This window comes from Canis lupus, chromosome 2 (assembly GCF_003254725.2).
Source record: "Canis lupus dingo isolate Sandy chromosome 2, ASM325472v2, whole genome shotgun sequence".
NCBI lineage: Eukaryota > Metazoa > Chordata > Mammalia > Carnivora > Canidae > Canis > Canis lupus.
The window spans coordinates 32,049,308-32,074,171 of record NC_064244.1 but is presented as its reverse complement, the minus strand read 5'-3'; the positions used below and the strand labels follow the sequence as shown (position 1 = coordinate 32,074,171).

The window sequence follows — 24,864 nt, the reverse complement described above, 5'->3', positions numbered from 1 at the left end:
AAGAAATGAGGTTGAGGTTAGGGAAGGAGGAAGGAGGAGGGCCCAAGCAGAATATTTTAAACATGGAGGAAGGAGGATGAGTAGTGTCAGATCCCCATGAATGTGTTCACTCTCAACCTCTTGACACTATTGCACTCTTAAAGTAAGAATGACCAACCCCGTGGGCATCTTTTTTTTTTTTTTGCTCCTGTGCTAAATAGCTAAATAAATGTCTGCAGACTGGAGACTTGCTTACCTTCCTCTTTGAACCCATCGTCCAGTGGTTTATCGATCAATATTGTAAGGTGATAGTTTAGACTTCCCTCAAATTGCTACAATACACAAATCAAGTGCAGCTGATTAATAACAAAAGATTGCTTTGACAAGTGGCAAAGTGTACCTTGTCCAGGCTAAAGAAGGATGTCATTGAGCTACGTAAAAATGTAAATATGTCTTCTTCGTGTCCTGCCAACCATATCTTAATAAAAAATGAAAATCATCCACCGGTTTCCTTGCCATTAGCCCTTTGCTGCTTATGAATCTTATTTGGATTTAAATTCTGTAAGCAACTTAGGAAGGTCCTTCTAGGATTTGTTAGAGGCTGATTATGACATTGATGCTGTTTTTCTTTCTCTTATTGTAGTTTATTTTTATTTTTCATCTTTTTTTTTATTATTTTGAACTCAGGGAAGCTATATTATGTTTTTATTAGATGGAATGACTCTCAATACCTAGCTGGTGACACGGGCTCCCCAGGGAGGGAAAATTCTGAAAGTATTTTCAAAGACAGAAAGACCAGGGGGAGTTTCAAGTGGTGCTACATGCTCTTTGGTGCTTTCTGTCAAAATACGTGCGATTGCCTACCTAGTTCTTATAGGGGAGAGCCGGAGGTGTCCATATGCTCACCTCCTTCCCCTCGCCTCACCCAGACCATTACCTCAGCAGCTCGGCTGTGTTATTGAGACATTTCAGCGTGAAATTTGTTTTTCCTCACTGAACTTTAAGCAGAATTTCAAGTGCCAAGTCTCCAAAGCCAAGTGGGGCTATTAAGAGATAATTACTAATTATGCTAATTTGAGAAGTAGCTGCCTTTCCCTTCCCCGGTCATTTTACGTGCAGCTCTCCTGAGAGACTGTCCCCTCCATGTGTTAATCGCCTTCCCTCTGAGGTGCTTGGTGGAGGACAGCACGTCCTGAACCTCCACACCCCGAGTCTGTGAAGGTTTATAGTCCATCAGAAAGGGAAGCAAGACTGGAGATCTTCTAGGACAGTCAATGTCCTCGTCATCAGTGATTTATATTACTTATTAATTTGTCCCATGACAACAATATTTATTGTCCTTCATACTCAGACCAGAAGAGTACATTTAATTTCTAATATATCTCTATTTTTCCGTCATCATCTCTGAATCTTAATAATAAATCCTGAGTATCTGAGTCCTCGGGAGTGTTGTGTGGCACTGAATTAAACACTCTGGGCTTTATGAGTCTTGGATGATTATCACCCTTTCTCCTAAAAAGTTACTATTTGGAAGAGAAACGAGGTATGAATTTCTGGATTTGATGTTGGTCACATAAACATTGTATCTGTCATTGGCACGAGCCCAATAGAGGAGAAACTGGATCAATCAGCATGAGATATTTGGTACACTCAACATTCATGTGGGTGTTGGAGGGGCGCCTTCGTCCCTTGGTTTGCTCCCCCCCATGAGGAAGTGGACACGCTTGCTTACCTGGGAAATTCGGGAGGCCTGATGGTGTCCTCTGTCACTCCTCCGTGGGCAGGAGCCCAAGGAAGACATGGGGTTACCTATCCTCGGGATCTCATCACCCACTTCACAGTTCACTCCACGCTCTCGCCTTCAACCTTGTTTTTATTGGCCATAAAAGCCATAATGGGACTTGGACTTTGCTCCATATACCATTTCCCAACCTGTTCAGACCAGCATGGGGAAGAGCAGGGCTTTCCACACACGCCTGAAATGTTTACAAGGACTTCCCAGGGAGGCTGCAGAGCAAATACAGCCAAACCAAGGGGCCGAGTGTGGAAAGGTATTGTGTTCTACGCAGTGTATGTCAGTGTTTGGAAGTCAGTTCTCAAAAAGTCTCAGGGAGCATTCAGCCACTGGTGGAGTGACAGTGGGTCACCTGAGGCCTGGCCCAGTGCTCACCTGGCCCCTGAAACAGGCTCGGGGCATCTTAACCCAACCCTGAGGAACTCCGGGACATCAGCCAGCTCTCGTGCTGCTACGGCTGGCCTGGATCTGGCCATTCTTTCCAAGGGGAGTTGGCACTGGCACCTTCAACGTGAGAAGCAAAGATGGCTATTAGATATCCCTGGCACCGCGGTGCCAGTGGGGAGCCTCGGGCACGTCCATGAACACTTGATTCTGGGCCCAGGTTTCATTTCCTGCCCTTTGACAGAGGAGTTCTCATGGGGGACTCCTCCCTGAGGGTTTCCTACGCTTGACAGAGGAGAGAGGTGACGACGATAAGAAATTTAGAGATGTTCAGAGCTAATCTACCAGCTGTGTGATCTCAGGCAAGCTACTTAACATCTCAGGAACTCAGTCTTGTCTTGCATTATGGATTCTGGTGAATGGGGCTGCAGCCTGGCTGGGCCCTTGGAAGGGATGAGTGCTATCTCTTTTCATGAAGATGACTGATAAAGTGTTTCCTCTTTGTCTGTTTTATTGTAGATTTACACGTGTAACTTCTTCCTTAAATGGAATAGGAAGAGTGTTGGCTCTGACATTTCTAGGTTATTCCAGATGGTGGTAGACTTCTTATAGCTGCCTAGAATTCAGTACGACTCTGAATTGTGCTTCCACGCCTCCAAAAGCTTCCCAATAAGAAAGGTAAAGCTTAATTACATTCTCTATGTGTTTTATCCACCCAAAGTTAGACCAATGCTTAATTTTTATTTCCAGGACATTCAAACTGCCCATTATTTGTGCTGTTCAAAATCCACCCTATTAAAAAAATTAATTTCCAAATTATGTATGCCTCAGATCCATTAAGACAATTCACAAAGCAATAATGTTCTAAGCTGTATCTGAAACGGGTGTTCCAAATTCATGCCTCCAAGTCCCTCCAGGACGGAAGCCTAAGTGACAGGGACTATTTTCTAATTTATGACTGAATCTCTGTCCAGCTGCTGACAACACAATGGACGTTCACAACAGGTGCTCTATACTCACTGGTTATTTTCCAAACAGAAATATAATAGTTTTTCATCTTGTAAAAAATTAGTATTTTCGGAAAGAGCTCACACAGCTCGTATGTAGGCAAACATTACATACTTCTGATGAGCTCTGTTTCCTACAAAAGTAAGAAATTACCAGGTGTATTACATTATTCATTCCTTTCTTTTCTTTTTCTTTGCGTATGCTCTGTATGAGGAAGTCGGTGTGGGAGCACCTCGTGTGGTTTCTGTGCGGAGAGCTGTGCCTGTGGAGCATGAACTGAGGGCACTGGGAAGGCTTCCTTCACCATTCTCCAGAAAGATCTCTCCCAGTCTCGCTGTGGATGACTGAAACCACAGTGTCGTGATTGCATTGGGTAAAAACGCTCTTCTCTTCCTATTAGCAAGCAAGCTCCTTAGTTACAACAACGTGTTTTTTGGTCACTCATTCTTCCTTGTGAAGGTGTATTGAATGGTTGCCAACGTCAGCTAGGTGACATCAGGTTGTAAGAGTGACCAGTTGAAGAGAAAAGTCTCGTTGGAAGGAGACAGGTGGAGTCAGAGCCTGGGCCATGAGAAGTCAGACGGAAGCCCCGGAACACCTGGGAGGAAGACAACCCGGAGAGGCTGGCAGGTGACGGGTCACCAGGGGAATGGGGCTGACCCGTTTCAGAAATGCTTTAAGCTGAAGGGCACAGAGCACCCAGTAAAACCGTGTCCCTGGCCAGCTCTCGCCTTATGTGTGGAACTGTCCCGGCCACGGGGGGACTCAAGAAAGAAAATTACGTCAAGTCATATCAACCTTGGGATTTCACAACCGGATGAGCGGGTAGCGGGGTGTGGAGCCTGGTGAGGGAAGGGGATGCTCGGACATGACAAGCACGCACACAGAAATGCATAGTCTGGGCGTGTGAAGTACCCTGGCGGGACTGTGCTACGGGGTTGTTCTCAGGTTTCCCCCCTCTCAGGGGGTTAAGGAGCTTTTTCAAGGCCCCACATCCTCTTTGCTTTGGCCAAAAGGAGATGGGAATTGAGCGTTTCAGGCAAGGTGCCCTATGACGAGACTGTAAGTCCACCTCGCCGCCTTAGGTACAGAAGATTGCTCGATGACGGCGGGAGCAGAATTCCATCCACGGGCACTACAGAGCACCTCCCGTGGATCGTGAAGCCCGTGTCCCAGGTCTCGGGGGGACATGAAGAGCTGACATCACGCTCTGCCACCTTCGAGGTGGCCATCCGCGTAAGGGCTCTACTGCTTCCACGGGAAACAGGGAAAGTGACGGCAGTGTGCGCAGGACAGTCCCTACCGCGGGGTGGTAACTACAGCACAGCCCGATCAGGGCCCAGTGCTCCGTCCACCAGGGCTTATAAAACCTTTCCCTGCAGTTCTAACGGTTTTCAAAGCTTACTTCTTTCTTTTGCATGAGGAGACTCCATGTGATTTCAGTTACCAAGCATTCCACTGCTTAAAAAACATTTGGCGAGAATAGGTAGGACAGTGTGTGCGTAAAAAACTTAGGAGAAGAAAGGTTTTATCTGAGCTGTAATGGCAGTTTAAAAAAAAAAAAGAAAGAAAGAAAATTTGAACAGCTTCTATATAAAATTGGAGGCCAGGATTTGGAAGCATTAGAGGTCAGTGCTCCAGGTCGATGGTTATCTGGGGGGCAGGGAGGTCATCCAACATCGGATGTGTCTACGCTGGGCTGTCAGGCACTTTGGTCAGCTGAGGGGTGAGCCTCTCCATCCAGAAGCCGGCAGGAGGAGCAAGCAAAATTGAGGCATGGTATTTTTAAGGCTAAATTCTAATCTTTGTTTCGTTTACTAAAAACTAAAGCTAAAATAATTCACCTAACGAGCATGTCTAACGTGCCTGGAGCCTTTACTTTGCTGATCAGCGCTGGCGTACTGGGCGTGCATTCAGAATGTAAAAATGGTATCCTCAAAATTCAGCCTTTACGTGGTAAAGACTAGATGTGAATCCTAACCCACTTCTTACATTTTGCATTTAATCAACTTGGGTTGGCATATTAATGTATTGGATTCATAGGGCGCTTCACACCCACCTGTATGGCCCTGACATGGCCTGTGCCAGCCTGGACTGTATGGAGTGACCCCACGAAGACCGTGAGCTCCTCCAGCCATCGGGAGCACATTTTAGATCTGGCTGTGTGTGGACAGTCCGTCAGGACCAGCTGATGGAGAATCAGATGCTTCGGTGAAACCTTAATGAAGTCCTTTTATAACCATCATATCCAATTAGTTACATATGCTCTCTTATGTTCCAGAGTCAAATAACCTATTTTTTTTTTCTTCACACCCTGGTTGACTGCTTTGACTAGAAAACAAGAAGTCCATAACACCCCTCTTTCTGTTTCCCCTTTTGCCTTGGCCACCAGGAAGACCAGCACTTCCTCTAACGCTCGGTAGTCAGATTATCCTCCCAAACTCTTCCATTCAATCTGGTCGTGTATTTTTATTCACAGAGTCTCACTGTGGGAGGATAGGATGATCATATAACCTTCTTTCTGAAAGTAAGTGGGGTTTAAGGAAGAAACAAAGACCACTAAGTGCATTTTCTTTTCTATTTGAATAATAGATGTTGATTAGCTGATTGGGAAACTTTCAGGGTTTATTTCATATTAAATGTAATAACATAATTCTTTTAAAACTGTGGCTGACAATTGACCCCAAAGATCTAGGAAATGTAGAGATGTGCAGGTATTGTGGTATTGAAACTGAATAGCCTCCCAAGAGATGCTGAACGGGAGTCAAATCACTGCACGGGAGGGTGACCCCACCAATGACTCACCACCCACTTCCCGACACTGTGTGTCTCATTTGTGCTTTGCTCTATTATTTTAAAAGGACTCTGAAAAGAAAGTAATATGATATTCTTATTTATAAGCAGTTGAAACTAAACAAGCCAGTTTTAAGCTAAAAGAGCATTTACTGGGAATAGGGAGGGGACTCATAGAGTGACAGAGGCTGGGGAAGTGGAGGGAAGGGAGGAGATGCTCCGGAAGTCTCCAGAGCTGGGTGGTGGGACAGTGGGGCTGGATGCCTCCATCACCACTGGCCTCCCCTCTCCTCCAGATGACGGACAGAGCTCTGGACACCTTGCTGGACAAGGATGAACTTTAGTCGTGGGTTTTGCTTTGCGGAAGCCCCTGCAGATCCATCGTTTGTGTGCTGTGTCATGTGCTAGTGTACGTGGAAGTGCCGCCGTGGGGTACATGGCTTCCCCATAAAGGTGGCTCGGATTCTGAACAGATGATAGAAAGTCACCTGAAATCTCGTAGATAGTCCTCTAATATAGCTGGTGACAGTAATAAAGAAGGTATTAATGGGTCTAAAAAAATTATGGTTCTGAGGAAGAAAATAGGTGTAGGGAAATTAAAAATCCTAATACAGCAGATTCCATTGTGAAGGAGCCTATGGGAAAGGTCAGCAGTGCTCAATTATTTGGACATTTCCTAAACTTTATCCCACAGAATGTTAATGTTAAGTGAGGCTTTCACGTATGGCCCACAAAAGTTAAGTTTAAAATATTACACCAAAATTTTTAAAAATAAATCACACTGCCTGCTTCTTCTCGCCTTAGATCTTATCAACAAGCACTAGCTCTGAGAAGTCTTTCAGTAAAACAGTTTGTTAAATTTATAAAAATCAGGGATCCCTGGGTGGTACAGTGGTTTGGCGCCTGCCTTTGGCCCAGGGCGTGATCCTGGAGACCTGAGATCAAATCCCACATTGGGCTCCTGGTGCATGGAGCCTGCTTCTCCTTCTGCCTGTGTCTCTGCCTCTCTCTCTCTCTCCCTGTGTGACTATCATAAATAAATAAAAATTAAAAAAAATAAATTTATAAAAATCAAAATATCCCAAGCTTAAAAAAAAAAAAAAAAAAAAAAAAAGGCCAAACCAAACTAAACCATGCATCTTGAACGTTGCATGAATCTCCCCATTTGGAAATTTTACTTTACTCCATTCCATGGGAGAAATGACGTGCTATAAAATATTGCCAAATTTACGATTCACAAATCTCTGAATATATATATATCTCCCATGGATGACAAGGATCTGCTGAAGAGAGTATTATAATAAAATATTAGTTCCTTTAAAAGTTTGGAAAATAGCCCTCAAGTTCACATCTGCCTTGGAGGACCCGGAGGTGTACTTGCGCCTTTTGGGTTCCCACCAGGCAGCGCTCTCGAGATCCCACTGAGTGTGTGTCCTCACACTTTCAGGTCATGCATTCCTGACCCGCCCGTCCCCTGGCAGGACCGCAAATGGGCCTCCCCGCACAGGTGCACAAAGCCACACTTCCTGTATCTGCTTGACTAGGTCACAAGTTTTGCGTCAGTTTTAATTTTTCAAGTTTTCTGAACTCTTCTCATTTGCGGGCACAAATCGGGATTTCTCAGCGATTTGGAGCAGAGACATCAGCAGGTACATGTGATGGCGGTTGATGTCTGGCCACCATGGGTGTGACAAGGGGCAGCGCTGGGGCCTGGGGGGCAGTGACACCCTGCGGCGGCCCCGCCCGACCATGGGTGTCTCGGTCCTGTCCCAGGTCGTGTCCTCCACTCCCCCACTGGTGGTCCTCCATCCACTGCACTGGCTCTCTGCTTTCATCCCTGTTCTGAGACTCTAGAAAAGGTTCTGGTCTGTTTCAATATACACGCGCACCAAGGATGGCTTTGAGTTGATTTTGTGAAAACCATAAAAAAATTAAATGCTGTCTTAGGCAGATATAAAGCAGGAACACCAAAGTCACAGATGGGTAAGTAATGCAGCTCGGGGAGGTGTAACAAAAAAAGGGAAGGAGAAAAGAATGTCTTGTGTGTGGGGGGTCTTTGGGTAATTAGCAGAATTATAATAATATTTAGTGCTGTTTCATAAATTCCGGGGCCGGTGAGTTTGACCGTCTAAATCGGGGAGCTTACAAACATCATTTCTAAGTAGTCCCCCACTGCAGATGGACTCTGGCCCTACTCTGGCGGACCCGCTCTGTGTGCCCCGTGACTACCCTTGTCGGGAAATCATTGGTGGAGGCTTGATAGTCCACTTGCAGGAAATTTTGGGACACCAACTAATCTAACAGTGAAGAAGAAGAGGAAAGAGTATAAAAGACAAGTAGATGAACAGTTGTATTTATTGTTTTGTTACTGATTTTTTTTTTACTTGCATGTGCCTGGTGTGGATGCATCTATCTGGAAGGTTATCAGGCTTATGGCATCTGTAACTTTTCCTTAGGTGGGTCCACATTAGACATTATCCGTTCGATGTTCTCATTCCTTTAATGAAAATGATCCCACAAATACTGTTCCGCTCTGAAACTCTACAAGACCTGCAATGATCACAGCGGAGAGCCAAGGCAGTGCTCGCCCCAATGAAGGTAGCAAGGGATTGATGAACAGACCTACATCTCAAATTCCAGAGTTTTCCCTTCGTCAGCTTGGGGGACTCTCAGCAGAAGCCGGACCAGGACAGTAACTGATTCATTATTATCCAACTTGTGTAAAGAATTAAAGCCACTTAAAAAAAAATTAAAACCACTTAGAAACAAACAAATAAACAACAAAGCTACAAAGAAGAAGGAAATGGACCAAAATATTACAAGAGGTAAACGTTTACTCTGTTTTAGGGCCAAATAAATGTTAATGTGGATCTAAAAGAATTCAGAAAGAACAGGTATTAAAAACTAACTTAAAAACTACAAGGTTATCATCAGAGTATTTTCTAAATTTGCCCATGTATTGTTTTCATCTGGAAACATCAGCAGTTAGATTCCGCGACTGGGCTTTGCTGTTTTCATACTCGTAACACGAAGGGCAGAGGCCTTGCACACACATTTTAAGTCTCTCAGATTAGGCGCAATTTTTGTTGTAAATCAACGGGGAGTTGGAAGACAGGTTTACAAATAAAGGAATTTATGGATATGTATTACGCCAGCGGGACGTTCACAAAAGCCCAGTGAAGCCAGATATACTGCCCGCCACGTGTCGCCTGAGTCCCATGCATACGGCTGTTGAGAGGCTGCACCCTTGGTGGACTGGGCTCCACGTCCCAGGCTCAAGCCCCTTCTGCCGCGATGCAATCTGCCCTTTATCATTTCTCAGCTCTCCCCTCTTCCCTGCTCTCTCACCCCGTAGCTTCCTGAAGTAGCCGCTTATCTCTTTGGGTCCCACTTCCCTCATCCAACACGAAGCCGATGTTGAGTCGATGGTATCCTAGGATCCTGGTAAGAAAGGTACAGCGCGGATCCTACTCCACTTGGAAGAAGAGTGGTCAGTCCGGGGGTGAAAATGATCCTCCCCCATTGACTCCCCTTCAATCATGCGAGTTCACACTACGATCCCTGATGCAGAGCCTCCCTCAGTCCATGTAACTGGCGGGGGAGCCGCCCCAAATCTCCGCTCGCTCTCTAAGTTCAGGCCGGAGGGGACTTCCCATTCTCATTTCTGGGGAAAAGGGATCAAGATTCATAGATAAAATGTCACCAAGAATGAGTGAGTTGTCTACAGAGGAACTGGAAAAACAACAGAGATCCCGCCTGTGTGTGTCGAGGTGGAATGATTTTATAAGATTCTGAACAGAGGGCAGGAGTGATTTCCGAGCTTGTCCGCGGACGAGGTGTGTGTGTGTATCTCGTCGTCCGCGTTACCGCCCCTTTGATATGTTGTGGGAGCGCACGGTGCTTCCTTACGAGGGTGTGTGCTTTCACCGTTTTGTGTTCCAGTTGGCATTTCCAGAATCGGTGCTCCCAGGGTGAGTTCAGATGTCCTCTTAACTATTCCGTCCTCTGGAGTTTTGTTTTGGAGTCCAGATTTGTTTCTGGAGTCCAGATTTCATCCATTTACTCAGTGAATTTAAAACACAGCCTATATGTTTACCTGTGGCTTCGATGTGATTTTAACTTTGTTTCTCCAGCACAGAGTCTGAGCCAGCTTAATCTAGGAAATTGGAACGGCGAACTTATCCTTTACGCATGAGAGTGGATAAAACGCATCCTGTACACAAACACACAGAAACACACACACAAAGTAACGCAGGGTGTTTTCGTTTTAAATCCAGATGCAGAATAACCCAAAAAAGTGCAAATAAATCTGATGAATTCATTCTATAATATCCAAATTTAGTTCCGGCATTTCACTGAATGAACAGTATGTATTATTTTCATTGTGAAGCGTTAACTAATCTGAAAGTCACCACAGACAAGGTGCTTCATCTGCATACGGTGCAGTGTATGTACAGCATGCCGGCTTCGTTTTTTTCCCATTTGTCTTTTGAGAGAATTTTAAAACGTCCTCATCTCTAATCTTAATTTGTGGTATTCCTTAAAAAATTTTTGCCTTATGCGACAATTTATTTGGGAATTTATTTATTTTTTTTTATTTGGGAATTTAATATGCGCGCTGTCCTTATTTTGGAATACGTTTATTTTGGAATTCAATATACGTGCTACACAGGCGTCTGAAAACTGAAAATGCTGATGCCTGAGTTTGTTCAATGATCTCTACGGTCTCTTTAATCTTCAAATCAGAAAATTGTGTTACTGATACCACTTAAGCAAATGAACGCACAGTGGAAGATATGCAGACACAAATATTTGCATATGTGTGTATTTACATATATACAAACTCATCCACATCCACACAGTCATTAAGATGTTATGAGCTGGTTTCACCGTGAACATGGCACGTGGGAGACCTCCTTGGAGCCCTTGCACCCAGCTCTGTGTTGCGGCTATTACGGGCACCGGCCACGCTGCTTCTGAGAGTTTCCCCAGGAGGACCCCTGGTGGCTCAGGGAACGCGGGCTCGGTGCGCGGCCCACCCCTGCCGGTGCGTGGAATCCCCCAGACCTAGGGCCCCGCGCTGCCACCACAGCGCTTCCGTGGGCTTTCCGTTCCACCCACGGTGATGGTGCCTCTTGCCCAAGAGCAGCTGACTGAGGACCCAAGCTCCAGGCTCTCACTCCTTAGCTTCCCGAAGTAGCTGCTTATCTTTTTGGGTCCCACTTCCCTCATCCAACACGAAGCTGATGTTGAGTCGATGGTATCCTAGGATCCTGGTAAGAAAGGTACAGCGCGGATCCTACTCCACTTGGAAGAAGAGTGGTCAGTCGGGGCTGAAAATGATCCTCCCCCATTCACTCCCCTTACAATCATGCTAGTTCACTATCAGAGGGGAGGAGACGAGGAAACAAGGCAGGATAAGGTCAAATTCACTGAGCTTTGTTTCCCTACGTCAGCTGACAACACTCATGGCAAATCCTGGAGAAAAACAGTCTGGATGCTATTTAATCAAATCTCTTTTAGCCCAACTATACGAGTGTAGATCATCCACTGGAGATATCATGGTTCACATGCTGGAGATATGACGGTCATGACACGGAACCCATGGATTCTCTGGCCCGCACAGAGGCAGACGTGGTGTTTCTGGAGAGGGGGCTCTGAAAACCCATAGAACCCTTAGTTTTCAGAAAATATCTCTGAAAGTGAATAGAATTGTGCTTTTCTGTCTGTTATGGGCTGGATTATGTGCCTGAAATCCATGTGATAGACTCCTAACCCCGAGGATCTCAGAATGAGCCTGCATCTGGGGACGGGGTCTTTAGAGAGGTGACTAAGGTAAGACTGTGGTCACTAGGATGGACCCTGATCCAGGTTGACTGGGGTCCTCATAGGAAGAGGAGATGAGGACACAGACATGTGCAGAGGGATGACCGCTGTGGGGACACGGGGAGGGGACGGCAGTCCGCACACCCAGGGCGGAGGCCTCGGGGACACCTGCCCCGCCCGCCCAGACCGCGGGCTCCAGCCTCCAGGACGTGAGGCAGTGAACTTTGTTGAAGCTGCTCCATCCGTGGTGCTTCATTACAGCAGCTCTAGCGCACTCATACGCTGGGATCTACATGTTTTTGTATAGTTATTTTGACTAATGAGTACCCTTCCTATTCTAAAGTTTCTTTAAAAAAAAGATTTTATTTATTTTATTTATTTATTTGAGAAAGGGAGAAAGCACAAGCAGGAAGAGGGGCAGAGAGAACAAGGAGGAGCAGACTCCCTGCTGAGCAGGGAGCCCAACTCGGGCCTTGGTCCCAGGACCCTGAGATCATGACCTGAGCTGAAGGCAGACGCTTCACCCCACTGAAACCCTCAGGATCCACAGCTCTTCCTATTCTAAATTTTATCTTAGAACTTTATTTATAGGTCACCTAAATATGACACTGTGTGAGTACATATATACGTACACACACATGCATGTAAGTGTTGGTGATGTCTCTGCATTCCTGTGTGAAACTTAAATATTTTCGGATGGAGAGGATTTTGATACTAGTGATAAGAACCTCAATATAAGCAGTAACATTTTAGAGTGGAAAGAAACGAGTCGAGGCTATTTAGGGAAACAGATCAGCTCGGCCTAAACACTCAAAGAAGAAAAGTACAAAGGAGTCAAGGGCAGCTGGACTTACGGATTTCCTTAACCACCTGGATTAAGGATCAGACAGTTTCCTGGTGGAGAAGCGTGGATGCTAATGTCAGCTTTCTGCTGGCTTCAATTTTATCAATTCCCACTCTTATTGTTGCCCTGATGTTTGAGTTTGGAAATGTTCCTAAGTCTCATGATAGATAAACATCTAGACCTAATGACTGCAGCCAGCATCACTGCCGCCGACGTCAGCAGACAAGTAAGTAGGACGCACGGATGACTTTTCTCTTCCAGGGCTCCAGCAGTGGGCATGGGTTCCGCACACATCCTGCTTCGTGAACAAGGTTGAGACAGGAACAGAGACAGAGGGACAGAGATAACTCCAGAGGTCTCTAATAGGGTGAGAGTCAAGAAAGACCAAGAATCAAGCCATCTGCACAGAGGCGAGCGGGGGACAGATTCAGGGGCCCTCTCTTCTTCAGGACATGGTCTGTGTCCACAGTATTGAGTGGACACGGCAGTGGGAACAGCTTCTAGGACTATTCGGATGAGATCTACTGTCCTACTTTGCAAGACCTCCAGGCAAAGACCTGCCATCCTTGTCACAAAGAGAGCCAAGCTGCATCATGAGTTAGATGCCATGTTTGCTTTGTTTCTTAGCCTTGGTGCTGGACTTTTGCATTACACAGACACACACAATGTGTGCCCTTAGCAAGGAGGACAGAGCTGGACTTTTGTGAGCCAAGTAGCAAGATGGTGGCTGAGTTCTTGAGCAGTGCCTGCACCTCTATAGGAGGAGCTTGGCACCAGTTACAGGTTTGGGAGAGTCAGGGACAGACATGCACCCTCGAGGCAGGAGGTGTGGCCTGGTGTGCAAGCTAGAGGCACAGGAGAGAGGCTGCTGAAGAGTCAGGGCCACGGGACACCCCACTCCAGGAGCCTGCTCCCCGAGAAGCATCTTTGGAGTTTGTATGGGCCTCAGGGTTTCATGTCACCCCATCCACACAAATAACCCACAAGCACACCAATCATCGGTGTAGCTGGGTTGACAAACGATACAGATGTGCCTCCCGAGCTCTCTGGAAGGGGGTTTTGTAAGCTATTTCTTCCGCGTGGACTACAAAGACGCCAGAGCCAAGTGAGATGTGCTTCCTGACTCTTTTAGGACATCTTCACAGCTTTTGTTACCGCTTAATCCCTGCCATTTACCATGGTGGCCGACATATAAAGGTGTCCCATAAATGTTTGCTGCGCGAATAAATTCAGATTTACATAGCAACAACTTCAAAGTAAGCCAGACAGCAGCCTTTACAAAGTTGCAATCTAAATCTAATAATTGATTCTACGGCAACCGTTTATTGATGGTGTACAATGAGATAGCCACTGTCCTGATTTATGGGAACACAGCTCATCGAGGCCCAAAGTCACTACACACACAGAACGATGCCTGCCACTCACACCAGCAGGTAATTCCACGTCATCCTCCCGGGGATGGCTTTGGAGCATTACCCCACCTGCTGTCGCCCATGGTTTGTTCCTTTATGTAAACTGGTACAGCTCATACGGTCTGTATACAATCCCCTTAGAAAATGTTCCTTCCTACTATCCTGTCTTGATTATTTCTCTAAGCAATTCTTATTTCAAAAACAAAAATCCATTTTCTCAGTGGGTTTTAATTGAGTAGCTATTACGTTTTGACATTGTGGGGAAATAAAACCCTTCAAACCTGGAGGGGTTTATATTTTAATGAGTTACTTTTCACACAGGAGTTTCACTTGATGTAATACAAGAAATATAATAGGAATCCAACAATTTTGTAAAGAATACAATAATATTTTGCATTGAAAAAAAATTTCCCATAGAACCTAATAGTGCGTTAGGGTCTCGATGGTGTATTTTTATTCTGTGCTTTTATTCTATTTTTATTCTGTATTTTTTATTTCATGTTGGTATGTGTGTATCCCCAAATACAACATAATCCCAGAGACGAGGACCATGCCAACTGATTTTTTGGTGTGTGTTTTTAGTTCGTAGCTCTTTGCCCATAATGAAGACATGGTCCTTCCATCAGATACAGCCGTTGTCTAAATAGACATAAAATGTTGAGGGCAAACCTGCAAGCAGAGCACTTTTATGTGAAGGGCCCTTTCTGTTTCAGAAGGTACAGAAGAGAAAATGTAGGAAGGTGCGCTCTGATGGGAGCAGAGGAAGGAAGGGAAAGAGGTTATTGTCCCTCCGTCTTCCTGTCTCTGTCATTCTCTGGTCATTGAGATCTCGTGCAACCACGTGGTTTATGTTTCCCTCTTGTTTTGTGATGTGAGACAATATTTTGGAACTTTACAATAAACGAGTGTTGACCTCAGGACCAGAAAGCATGGTCGTCAACCAACGGCATTTTTTTACGCTCTCTCTCAAGGAGTCTGTGCTCTCAGAAGTTTACTCAGGATTTTTGTTTTCTGTACACGATTTTATAAATGCCCGTCTAAAAAATGTGCGTATATATTATATTTGCTGTTTCAGAGTCAGATAATCTTTTAATATTTCGATATCTATCCCTCGTTTTGACAAATGCTTATGTGTGTAGTGGACCCGTGAGTAACATCGGGGTACAGGCGCCAACCCCTGTGTGGCTGAAAATCCGCGTATGACGTCTGAGCCCCCCCCCCCAATCTAACTACTAAGGCCTGCTGTTGACAGGAAGCCTTATTGATAACGTAACGCAGCGTGTACGTTGTATGTATTGAATACTATATTTGCGCAATAAAGCAAGCTAAACAAAAGAAAACGTCGTTAGGAAAATCATAAGGAAGAGAAAATAAACTTACAGGACAGCCCTGTATTTATGGGAAAAAAACCTGTGCATGGGTGGGCCCTTGGGGTTCAAACCCGCATTGTTCGAGGGTCAGCTGTGTTTTAAATCCAGTCTCAGCCATCTCTACATATGGCTTCCATGTATGAGGAATCTACCAAAAACACACAAGTGCAATTTTTTAAATGACTTGAGTTCTATCCATTATCTACACACAAAAGCCCAAATCATAATTTAACTTCCCTTACAAATTGGACGAAAAAATTCAGGTGATTACATAAAATTATATGAACCCTCAAATTTGTTAGATCTAAAATAAGGATCATCCTAAATGCTTGGTAAGTGAACATTTCCCTGAGTTTCAATCAGAACCCAACAGACGCCCGTCTGCAGATGCTGACGGAGCATGGATGTGAGGACCGAGCACACGTTTAGCACACGGCAAGGCCACCTGCCCAGGGCGCCGTGTCTGCCCCCAGTACTGTGTCTTTCATGGGCCGGCAAAGCAAGGGGACCCCCACTCTGCTGCCTTGGGTTTTTTTTTACAAGCTGCTGATTATCCTAGGATTTTTCCTTGGGAGTATAGCAATGATTTCTAGTCCAAATTTATTTTTTTCTTTAGGAGGAAAATGAGCAGCATCGAGTCATTTGAATAAAAAAACAAAACAAAACATATCCTTGAACCATATGTTTGGAGTGAAAAAGTCACTTCCTGTTGTGATTCTGCTGGAATCTGGGTTGTCCCTTAAAAACTTTCGCCTCCAGTGTTAGTAGGGAGGCTGAGGCACACGTAAATGTACCTTTATGTCAGTGGTCGAATTTGGCCCTCTGTGTTTTTATCCACCCAAGGAACAGTAGAAGGGTTTTTTTTTTTTTTTAAATATTCTTTCTCTGCACACCCAAATTTAGAGAAGTCTTCTTTTGTTTGAAGGATGCACATCAGACATGTCAGACCTCCTGAGCTCCTGCACGTTTGCTGCCTCGGCTCTCGGGCCCCACACGGTCCGGGTGAGAGAGAGAGAGACAGAGAGAGAGCGAGTTTCCTTTAAGGACACGATGCTTTCACAGCCCCGAGCCTAACGCAAGTGGAGCATCTGTTACCGCCAGGGTTGAGTGAACCCAGCCAGACTTGGGGTGCAGAGGAGGTCAGAATCTATTTTGCTGACGTTTCTGTCATGTTTATTAAATTGCACTTTTCCAAAAGCAATTAAACTTTTAGGAAATACTGCATTAATTTTAACGAGAGGGAATCTGGGTACTTCCGACGGACTCAGACTGATAAAATCTGTTTTTTAATCAATTGCTGGGGTCCCAGGCATATGCTCTGAGCTGGTTTATTATGATTCCCGGGTCCTACCTCTCAGGAACAGTAGCTCCCCCACTTTTTATTGTTTTTAAGCTTAAAAGGGGGCTTCGCTCGGGTTTGCATTTTCAACGAGTCACAGGTCCGGTTTCAGAGAGCCGGGTCCCCTCCACCCTGTTTTAAGGCCACATCTAGAAAGACGTATTTGAGACACGGTGTCAGACACTGCAAAACGACGAGGCCGTCTTCTATCTCTCGGCTGTGGGAAACAAGAGTCAGGGGTTTCATCCGAAACAAATGGAGCAGCAAAGATTAATTAAATCTATAAAATTCTCCTAAGCACATCCTGGTCAAGGTATTTAAAAGAACACTTCCTATTATGTGCAAATCACCTAGAAGTATGGGGCTATCATCACTCAGGTGTAAGATTCACTTCTGCATAGTAGAGACTCCAGAAAAAAGTGTTTACTAATAAATTCTGAGTAATCTCTGTTTCATTTTTTTTTTTGACCAAATGGTGAAGCAACAGCACCAGATAGAAACCTCAATCTCTTTCATAAATAAGTTCTCCGTGGGCGCTGTGACAAACACGCTCAGTGGGACGAATGCAAGCAGACTCCGGCTAAGTGAGCAGGTGCTTACCCTAGAAATAATAACTGTCCTGTCCACCTTTTGTCTACACTGCTGGACTTCGCTCCCTAATCCCTCAGAGATTTTGATCCTCCTGGGAGTGGAGACAGAGCTGTGCCTTTCGGCTGGAGGCCAGCTCCTGGGAATCGTCACGTTGGAGCGGGATTAGCGGCTGCACACGCGGCCACTCGGGCCGTCCTTGCACTGGATGCTTGGCCGAGCCACCTTCGCTCCTGCATTTCAAGTGGACACAGCACAGGAGGAGCGTTCACCGCCTCACCTCTTAGAGAGTCAAGAGAGACCATCTTAGAATCTGGGAGCCAACTGAGAGTTTATGTCATAGGTCCCTTCCATCCTAAACATAAACGCTACTTTTCTTTATCTAAATGGCCCCTTTCCCGGATACTATTTCTTTTTTTTTTCTTTTTTTTTTTTTTCTGGACACTATTTCTTAATCTTAAAGTCCCCTCCTCAGCATAAATATAAAATTGATGTTACCTGTTGGCTATTTTGTGAGATTTAAAAGGTAACGTTAACTATTGATGATTTTTATGATTTGAAACAGGTAATAGTAATTCTGTGTGTGTGTGTGTGTGTGCGCGTAATGCAAAGAGGACGTTCACTAGCCGCTCTCTTACAGAAACCAGATACTAATTGTATTCATTTCTCATCAATAAAATAATGAAATCAACTTGTTTTTTTGCTGCCCTTCATATGCAATATCTGTAAGTAGAATAAAAGATGAGTAAATGCCCACAGGGTATGGAGAAGACCCAGACATTCAGATTAAGGTTTTTTTCCCCCCCAAAAAATTTATCACTCTTCAGAAAACAAAAACAAAAACAACACCTTCTGTCTTTGCAAGGGATCAGGCTTACTTTTGGGAAAATTATAGATCTCTTAAGGAGCAAATCTATCCATTTGTAGGTTGTGATAGTTTGATGTGGTTCCTGGGAAGCTCACCCACTCCTCACTGTGCAGTGGGGACGGGGGCTGTAAGAGCTGCGTGCGCCAGGGCCTTCCCGAGACGGAGCCGGTCAAAAACCAGGCGCAATGGCCTCTGCACCCCTCTCTTTAGAAATAAAATAAACAGATCAATGTGAGTTTAATGACGGAGGGAGCATGTGTTAGGCCCATGCAGGGGCAGGAGTCTCTCACAAATTTCTAGACGTGCCTTCCTTCCCGTTTCCTAAAGCCTCACGGAGCGTATCAGATTTACACGTGGTCAGGAATTGAACAAATGCTCTCCTCTTTCTGAAAGTAACGTCCCTTTATTGGATAGTGGTGCGTTCTTAAGTGAATCGCAGTATATTAACGGCTAGGAGGAAACAATTCTCTTTGCCTAGCGGACGATTTAACGGCATATACTTCTGTATTTCAGTGGGAGGAAAAACATTTTAATTGAAGAGATGGGGTTAATTCAGGTTCACTCTATTTACAGATACTTAACAATGTGAATTCAGACGGGGCACTGCTGGGCTGTTTTTCCGCGTAATTCAGAGCTGCATGGTTAGCGCTATCACTCAATAGTTGAAATATTTTGTGAAGGACATCGTGCTTTTCATATTTCGCTTGGCCTTCGCCTTTTTTTTTTTTTTAAAGTTTAGAAATGGCTCTAAGAAGTGCTTCTAAAATCTTGCTTTTACTACGTGGAAATCTATCCTTTTAGAAATCTTCTTTGCTGGTAATTAAGAGCCCAATTAGTCAATGCAGCATCTATTTAGAAACAACATATTTAAATGACGAAGAGCAGAGTAGTATAATTATTTTTGTTCTTACGAATTGCTTAGAATTGCTCATGTCACGAAAACACCAACATTCATTCTCCAGCATTTTGGAAAAAGAGGCAGGCAGACATAGAGAATGCTCAAAGGTTTCAACTGTCTGCACTGTGCATGCAGGCGCACACAGGCACAACCACAAGCACATATGTGGTTTTTAAATTGGACACCGAATGCTTTCGGAGCCTGAGTTATCTTTCCATGCCTCCAACAAGAAAAATACAATTTCCTCATTCTGTATTTCCTTACATAATGCTCTTCTGGGACAGCGCTTCGGCAATCGCTGGATCACCCCTATTTAGATACGGATACACGAATGTCACATTTTCATTCTAAATTCAAGTTCACTCATCATATCTAATGCCCTCGAAGCAATCTCAAATTACTGCTTGTGACACGGGTCACCAGAAACCAGAGGTACTAACACAAATTTTAAAGAGAGAAAGGGGAGGGGGGCAGGAAGCCCGACACAATTAGATGATGGCGAACGGTTTAATCAATTTAGTTTTATCACGACATCCAGTCGTTCCTCGGGAGCTGTCAGCAGCGGGCGGGCGGGCTCACGGGAACGCGTGGCGGTGGCACTGCGCCGCGTCCCCACGGCCGGGGTGAGGCTCGCTCCCGGCACCTGGGCGCCCGCCGGGGAGGAAGAGCCCCACAGCCTGCCCACCTCATCCTTGACACACTCTTTCTATTTCATTAATTTTTCATGGAATCCCGTTTCTCCACAAGCCTGCGTCTGTCGTCCATCTGCTGCACTTACTCTGCTCCTTTTGCCAACTTTTTATCCGCATTTCACAACACGCGGCGAGCAGCCCGCGCTCCTGCTCCGGCCGGGATCCCTCGCCTGACCTCTACAGAGCAACACCCTGTGTGGCCGTTTCCAAAATTCACCTCTGATCTCCTGAAACTCTCGATAACCCATCACCTTGCAACAATAGCTAGATCTCAACTGTTAGCTTATCTTGCTGCAGAATGCCTTAAAAAAAAAAAAAAAGAAAAAAAGAAAAAGAAAAAGAAAGGTCATGTGCTGATGACCGAATCCAATTTGCCGATTTAACAAATGATTGTTTATAGAGCATTTCACAGAGTTTTCTCAAGTTCCTTCCCCTTCTGTGTCTGGTGACTGTGGCCCCGGCTCAGAACCCTGTCCTCCTGTCTACCTCTGGGAACCAGCGTCCTGATCCATCTCCAAATAGGTTTGCATCAAAAAAAAAAAAAAACAAAACAAAAAACAAACAAACAAACAAACAAACAAAAAAAAACAAGCTTTTAAAAAAATTTCCACAAACTTGAGTCACTTTGATACGTTGTAGGAGCTCACAGTCCAACACTCAAGATATTTTATTTACAAAATGCATTTCATGCTGGTGCAGAGCTTCCTGTAGGACAAGCACACCCACGGAAGAGAGAACTGCACGCAAACACAACAGAACGCAGCTACTACTTCAATGATTAAAAATGCGCCTGTGAAATCCCTTGGACACGTTGCGCGGAATGCAGCCGATGGTGGACAGATTACCTGATCGAATCTGAAGTGATCTATCTTCATAGATCCTACCGTTTCCATCAGTCCCTGCCTCTTATTCCACCTGGCCGAGTGGGCACTAAATCCCAAATAACCTTAAACCTTTAACCTTCATTATTTTGGGCCACAAGACAGATCCTTGACAATATTCACGCATCCAAGTTCCTGTCTCGCACAAGAGACGCCGCCCTAAGCACCTAACGCACACTTGGTCGTTCACAATCACCTCGTAGGATTCCACGCGGAGCCACCGGATAAAGGGCTGCCTCCCGGAACCCCCCAAGCAGCGAGCTCCGTGGGTACTTAGCAGATAAACAGACTCTACAAACTACTAAGCGCTGCCGGTATCTCCTGACACGGAGCTGATACGTCTCCCACGTGTGACCCGGCGTGTGAGCATCCTGTATCGTCACATGTGGAGAAATTACACGGCTTCCTCGTCCTTTACACTGCTGTTGTCTTTTTTTTTTCCCTTTTTTTTCTTAGCTGCCTATTTTTCTCCTACTCGAAACTCAAATTTTGACACTGTTTCCCTGGTATAGAAAATGTAAATCATTCGTAAATAATTTTAAGATAAAGTCCCGACTGAAAAGTAACGGAGAGAGGAAGTGCAGAAATGCATCATCCTGGGTCCTGATGAGAGAGTGGGAACACATGGGTGGGTGCGTGGGTTTTTCCTCTGAGCATCTCCTTTAAAGTTTATCTGGGGAACAAATGCAGGTCCCCCCAAGTTAATACTTGGGACTAAGTTTTTTCAGTTTTCACATTTTTTCTGGATTCTTAAAGATATATCCTCTCCCCCGTGTGCTATCGGGACTATAAAATACTGAGCACAGGAAAATATTTTATTTCTGAGGCCCTGGATCACACCTAAGAGCAATGAGAGCCCTGGATCAATCCCACACTTAAACTGTAGCTACAGTTTTTTTTTTATTTCAAAACCCATAGAGTATGTTGACAATAATAAGTGAAACAAAACAAAACAACAAGATCATATCAAAGCCGTGTTTGGAGTTTGCACACAGAATATGGACAGCTTTGCACAGCCCGGGAGCTAAAAGTTATGGTGGAGCCAAAAAAATCACCCTCGTTGATTAGAATAGGTGGAAAAATGCGTTCCGCTGGCAGATTGGGGCAACATTTATCCTAATTTACTTATTCCCGTATGAGAAGAGTCCCCGTTAGTGCCCACGGAGCCTTCTCCAAATTCCTTAACAACCATCCATACACACGTGGATTCTAAATCGTGACAAATAGAGTTTTCATAACTGGTTGGGCTTCAGAGCCGAAGCCATCCCATCCCATGGCTGTTGTCGAGACCCATGACCGTTAGAGCATGATTTAAATCCACCATTTTTCTTGGTACAAGAGAAAAACAAGGATCTGTAATAATTAGGAATTGCACATCCACTGACCTATTCCCAGCAAGTGCAAATCACGGTCTGACGTGCCCCACGGTCGCTATGCTTTCTTTTCATCGGCTCACTCACATTTATATTACTAACTTTTCCCTAAGAAGTATTTAGCAGTTCGACTTGACTCTCCGACCCAGGTAGCAGGTGCGCAGGAGGCTTCACCCCCACCCGTGCATCTCTGAGGCATTGGAATTAGCACACGCGTGCCCGCGAGCCCTTCCCCTCCTCAGTTTTGGGGTGTGGAAATGAGGGGACTTGGTCTATTCCAAATAACCAAGGCATACAAACATCTCATCTAGAAATTTCACTCTGATTTGTTGTCAGTAAGTTTATAGCAAAGGAAGTCTTCGTTCAGATTCCTTATTTTTTTTTTTCCAAAATTGGATGTTTTCTAAGCCAGCACGACTGACATTTAAAGGTAAGAAAAATGAATTTGGAGAAAGGCACCAGCGTCCGTCAGCTTGCATTTTATTTCTGTGGAACGCTGTTTTATGGTGAAACAGGAGTCCATAGTCCAACATTTTAATATTCAAAATAGACTAAAGGGAAAATATTACTCAATATTCAACATAAAGGGAAAATATTACTAAATATTCAAAATAGACTAAAGGGAGGTCTTGGGAAACACGACCACTTACGATTTACAAGGCAGTGTTTCCTTTTCTCTTCTTTTAAAAGTTATATTCATTATTAATTAAATTCTGTGCCTCCCCCCCCCCTTTATTGCCACTTTCAGCTGGCATTGTTTTGGAAGGCACCCACAGATCCGTGTCAGGATGAGGTTTTTCAGGTAACAGACTGAGCAGCAGCTCTGAGTTACACCAGAATCTCCGGGTCCCCCCGGTTGGGAGCCCTCTGGGGGGCACGGTGTCGGCCACCCCTGCTCCCTGCGGTCCTGACACAAAGCCGTCAGCGGGGACCTTGGACGTCGGCCCACGCCTCTCCAAACCGCCTCGCTCATTTCTGTTACTGGAAGGAGCCGGGGGTGTCTGAGAGCAGCGGGGAGAGCCATGTGTCAGAAACTTAGGGCAGGCCCTGCAAATACAGTGATCTCCAGGCAGGGCGAGCCACCGCCACCGTAGCCGACAATGCGCCCTGCCGCAGAAAACTGGAAAATCTGAGAGATTGGGTCCTGTCTGGTGTCTGCCCCACTGTTCTGCAAGGCTCTGTATTCACTCTGTTATTATTATTATTATTGTTTTATTAATCAGCACATCTCAAATAATAATAAGAGCCGAACTTTCTCCGGTGGACTCATCACGGGAAGCTGCTGATAACAAGTTCCTCTCCGGGAAAGAAAGCGAGCGGCGCCGGCAGCTCGGAGCTCGCCCCGTGGACTGCGTGCAGGCTCCGATGGCATTTCAGGGCATTTCCCCTGGGCTCCCCGCGGGAAGCCCCGGGCTGCTGATGGAACGCACTAAGTTTGGGGCAGCGGTCCCCGGAATATCGGGGACGGGCACGGACGCGACAGGGAGTCAGCGGCAACCTGTCACCCGGCTGCTTTTCCTCCCTTTCTGCTTTGCAGGGCTTTGCCGCCAACGAGCCGCGGTCCCTATGTCTCTTTCCAGATTTTAATTTCTGCTCATCCTCTCCCCCCCCCCCCCCCCGGGACCAGCCCGTGCTTCCCGCGGGTCCTGGTGTTTATGGAACAACGGGTACCAACCAGACTAAGTAGGAACTGTGGGCCAGTTTGGAAACGTGACGGCCGGGGCTGTGCCCACTCCTTCCTCCGAGACAATTTGGATGGAGGCGCTGGCACCGGGTCCTGTCCCTGTTTCTGGGGCTGCTGGCTTAAGTGAGTGTTTCCTTTGGCACCGCGTGCTAATGTCGCCTCGGAGAGGGTCAGAGGCAGAGCTGGACTGCGGAGCGCGAGCCAGGGAGGGGACCAGGGAGGGGACCGTGCTGCACTCCAGGGCACGGCTGCCCCATCCTTGGTCCCTGCCCTGCTAACCCGGCCGCTCGCAGCCCGGCTGGGCTGAGCCCGCGGCTGTCTGTCCGCTGCGCGCCGTCCCCTCTGAGCTCGCAGAAGCCCCCGGCCCTTTACAAAGGGATCGGGACTCCAGCGCGCTCTGCTTCGAACGGACACCCCCCAGCACCCGCACCGAAGCTGCTGAAGGGGGGGCACGACCCGAGCAAGGCGGAGAAGAGTGCAGTTAGTGGAGGCAGCACAGAAAGCCAGGTCCTTACCTTTCCTCTTCGACCGCCGCCGCCGCCGCCTCTTAGACTTGCATCTGAGTTGGCCGCTCAGCCCTCCGGACCCTCTGCTGGTCCCCAGGACGGATGCCATGGCTGGGGCTCCGCACGGGCGCGGGAGGGGATCCTGCCTCCCAGCAGCTCACCTTTCCTGCTCCTGCACCGCCGCCGCTCCCCGCTTCTGCAAACCAGGCGGCGGGGCTCACTTTTTAGGACGGAGCCCTCCTCGCTCGCTCCCGCCTCCTTCCCCCTAATTGTTCTCTGTCACCGGCTGGGGCTGGGCTGAGAGCCCACCGCTGGCCAGCAGCTCCGCGCTCCGCGGCAGGACAACAGGACGCGCTGGGAAGGAAAGGTGCGCCGGGCGCCGTGGGCGCTCCCTCCCCGGCTCTCCTCCTCTTCCGGGCGGCCTCTCTTGATCTGGGCTCCAGACGCAGGGCTTCTACTTTGGCACCTCTGCTAGTTGTTTGGCACCAGCCACTTTGAAGCCAATCACGCAGGGAGCTTGTCTATTTGCTGCTGCAAAGTCTAATTAGGTCCAATCACAACTGTCTTCTGGCTCTGACATCAGCACCACCAGCCCTTTGCATCCTCTGTCAGCTTGCAAACTCA

The 24,864-nt window shown here is 46.3% G+C and overlaps 1 protein-coding gene across 2 annotated transcripts in view; it reads right to left on the bottom strand.

The window, feature by feature from the left end:
- The window catches only part of ADARB2 (adenosine deaminase RNA specific B2 (inactive)), a 337,693-nt gene extending 312,829 nt beyond the window's left edge, over positions 1 to 24,864 (bottom strand). The window contains exon 1 of one of the 2 annotated variants that reach the window (XM_049101369.1): positions 24,250 to 24,864. In XM_049101369.1, the coding sequence (XP_048957326.1) occupies positions 24,250 to 24,349 (100 nt within the window). In that variant the 5' untranslated portion in view covers positions 24,350 to 24,864. The remainder of the gene's footprint in view (positions 1 to 24,249) is intronic. The other variant, XM_025445278.3, reaches the window with a different exon arrangement.